The sequence below is a fragment of the Ctenocephalides felis genome, unplaced genomic scaffold (genome assembly GCF_003426905.1).
Source record: "Ctenocephalides felis isolate EL2017-DRISC unplaced genomic scaffold, ASM342690v1 CF-g0.4_SCAFFOLD_01886, whole genome shotgun sequence".
In the NCBI taxonomy this organism is placed as follows: Eukaryota; Metazoa; Arthropoda; class Insecta; order Siphonaptera; family Pulicidae; genus Ctenocephalides; species Ctenocephalides felis.
The window spans coordinates 34,016,754-34,020,395 of NW_020538040.1; the positions used below are offsets into that span (position 1 = coordinate 34,016,754).

The 3,642-nt window shown below is 27.5% G+C and overlaps 1 protein-coding gene across 1 annotated transcript; it reads left to right on the forward strand.

Moving 5' to 3' along the window:
- Positions 1–2,240: 2,240 nt before the first annotated feature.
- LOC113374873 (probable cytochrome P450 304a1) lies at positions 2,241–3,005 on the forward strand. Its single transcript, XM_026614833.1, has 3 exons — positions 2,241–2,357; positions 2,424–2,565; positions 2,818–3,005. The coding sequence occupies exons 1-3, from the start codon at positions 2,241–2,243 to the stop codon at positions 3,003–3,005; spliced, it is 447 nt and encodes a 148-aa protein (XP_026470618.1).
- The last annotated feature ends 637 nt before the right edge of the window (positions 3,006–3,642 follow it).

The following is a 3,642-nucleotide window of genomic DNA, read 5'->3' on the forward strand; positions in this document are numbered from 1 at the left end:
TCAAGCGCAGCAAGCGAAAAAAATAATGTAACAAAAGTTTAATTCACAAGTCAATAACATATTAATAAATTAATCATAAAAATTAGTCTTTGAAAAAATATTTTGTTATATTAATAATATTAAGAAATAATTCTCACATATATAATCAATAAGATTGAATAAAAATATGTATGCACAATATTAAATATCATTCATAATTGAATTTATAAGTGCATCATATGATAAAAATTTTTAAATTGCCATTTAGATAATACAATATTTTATCGAATCATCAATTACAAAAACAAGATGCCGACAAGAACTGTGGACTACATTCCACTAACAATTCGCTAACAATTTCTCAATCCGAAAAGTAATCGCAAAGAAAAATCTGCTCTTTTCATTTTTTTTTTATTTTATATAGCGAAGGAAATGCATTTACGCATACCAAGACTAGGTCATTTGTCATGGTATGTCGGACTCAATACCGCCTGGGTATAATACCGACTAAAACCTCCGCTTATTTCTTGTCTCGGATAAAGTTATTCGAGAAAACTGAATATTTTGAAAATGTGACCGAGCAGGTTTTAAATTTAGGTGCAGTGTTTTTCCGCCAGCAAAAATTTATTCATTTACAAATCAGGATTAACTATGAAACTTCTACTTCTTCCTCAATAAGAGCTGGCGTTCCATAAAGAAGAGTGCTGGGTCCAATATTTAAGACATAGAAGAACAAATCTTGCCATATCATTTTTTATTATCAGTATTTTCGATATTCAAACAAAATTTTTTGGAAATTAAAAAAAAAAAATGTGCCTCTCTCCAAAAGCAAACGTTTTGTCAACACAAGTAGAAAATTTTTAAATCATTCAAATCGGATGCTCCGTTCTCTCAAAAACTAGATTTCTATTTTTTGCACTCTTTATTCCGTATCTCTAAAACGGTTGGACCTGTCTTTGTCCTAAACTAATCAGCACATCTCCATATCAATAGAAATCGAATGTTTTTTGGATCATTCAAATCGCTTGATCCGTCCGGCCGAAAACGGGATCGAAAAATTGCGGACACACAAAGCACACACACACATACATCCATTTTTTCTAAGGTATGCCAAAATATTCAGAAACCAAAACGTGAAGATATGCAAAAATTTTCAATTTCAACTTTTTATTGTGACAGAAGGTTACAGACCTAAATTGGCTAATGAGACGCAAATCAATCATGTAACTTGATAATAAGTTATTGATATATAAATCTATAATAAATCCCATCCGATATAGAGCTTTGGGATTGCGCAAGTATGTCCAATATATTGTTTTAATTTATTGCCAAATCTTGATGACAGACTAAGTAAAAGAAACAAGTTGTTCCAAAAAATATTTAAAAATTTCATCAGGAATTTAAAAACTGTAATGAAAAATTTGATGCAAGTTGAATTAAATTGCCGTACACTAAATATTATATAAAAAATGCACAACACAACAAAGAAAAAAAGGTAGCAAAAGTGTATTGCACAAGTCAATAACAATTGTTAATAAAAAAATATAATTATATATTATTGAATAAAAAATTTAAAAATTTTATATTAAAAATTTACATGAATTTATTGGCCTGTTGACAAATTGGTAGATAGAACAATATATATAAAATGCGATAGAAAATATGTTGTTCCAGAGTTTAACAAAAACACTTGGTCGATTCAGTATGTATTAAAAAATTGTATAAGTATATTCAAAATTTAATATATGCAACAGATTAACAAGATCTGCAAAAATAGTTTGAACAGTTGAAAAAATAAATTATATAAGTTCAGTTAGCAAAATTATGTTCATTAAAGAAGTTCCACGCGTTGCCTTACAAACGTACCCGCATGTTATAATTGTACAGATGCAGTTTTGTACTATTAAAAATATTATAAGATTTCAAAAATATATATTATAAGTTGAAGTTTTTGTCACATGAAGATGATTAAAATTACATATATAGAAGTATAGAAAAAATTAAATAATTTCACAAAAATGCGTATAATATTTTCACAAAAGAATATTTATGTATTTATAAAAATTTATTCAAATATTGCAAAAACGCTAAACGATATAATTGAATTATCATCACCGAAGCTATGTATGCAACTTACGCTATAATAGAAATAGGTTTATTCAAAATTTAATAAGTGCAAGTGCAAAATTAGTCTGAACAGTTGAAAAAATAATTTATATAAGTTTAAGTTAAAAAAATAATGTTAATTAATATATTTCAGCATGCCGTATACGGAGTCATGCCTGCGCGAAACTATGCGAATTGAAACCTTGGTTCCTTTAAATTTGCCGCATCGCGCCCAAACTGACACCTCCTTAAATGGATACAATATACCAAAGGTAAAATTTTAGACAACTTAACGATTGAAAATGAATTTACGAATGCTGTGCTTTTAATACTTTCAGAACACTATGGTCATAACCAATTTATGGAGTATACACCACGATTCCGATATATGGGGAGATCCTGAAGTATTTCGACCTGAACGATTTTTGGATTCACGCGGTTTGTTAAAGAAAAAAGATATCACTTTACCATTTGGAGCAGGTAGACACAAAATCCATTAAATTACATATATAGAAAATGAATCATACAAAATATCAATGCACATAACATGCATATAAATCTGATAGAAATATAATACATTTAATAAAAGTCATAACTATGATATGAGTCATATATGAGTTTGAAAATATTAGAAGAAAAGCTTGAATTTGCTAAAAGACTAGAAGATTTAAAAAATTGCTCACAAAATCAAGATTAAAATGCTGATATGTTCTCTAAAATGTTTAATTTCAGGAAAACGTTTGTGTGCTGGAGAAACGTTTGCACGTCAGAATATGTTCCTGATGTTTGCATCCTTAGTTCAAAATTTCATATTTTCACCAGCACCCGGAAAAGAGAAACCGCCGCGCCGGGGAGAACTATCAGGATTCATAATTTCTCCAAAGGACGTTTGGATAAAGTACCAAGTGCGATATAGTTAACATGCAAATATAATTCGGAAATATATTATAAAATATCTCTTAAAATAATGAATAAAATGTAATATAAAATTGTAAGCTTGAGTATTTACTCCTATAAAATACATATATAGAAATATAGAAAAATTAAATATTTGTTCAAAAAATGCGAATCATATTTTCACAAAAATATATTTATGATGCATTCATAAAAATTAATTCAAATGTTGTAAAAAGGCTAGACGAAGCTAAGCAACTATAATTATCTCCAACAAAGCTATGTATGCAACATACGCTATAAAAAAATCCCATTTTAGTAATTTAATTATTAATAATAGATTCAAACAACGTTTTTCCTATAAACTCACAGTTGATAAATGCGATCAGTTATTATCATGTTTATTAATATAACTAAGGAGATATTGTAAAAATAATTTCATCACGGATTTGCATCATTATTAATTTTTGCATCAAATATTAATTCAGTATAATTTGTAATTATATTATAAGGTGTAATAAATTTTAAAAGGATAGAAGCACTGACATACAATTTATTAAAATCCATAACCAGATTCAGTACGATTAAAAACATAGTTAGTATCAAATGTTAAACTAATATTTCGAAAAAGAATCGAAAATAAAAAAAATTATATATCTTTAC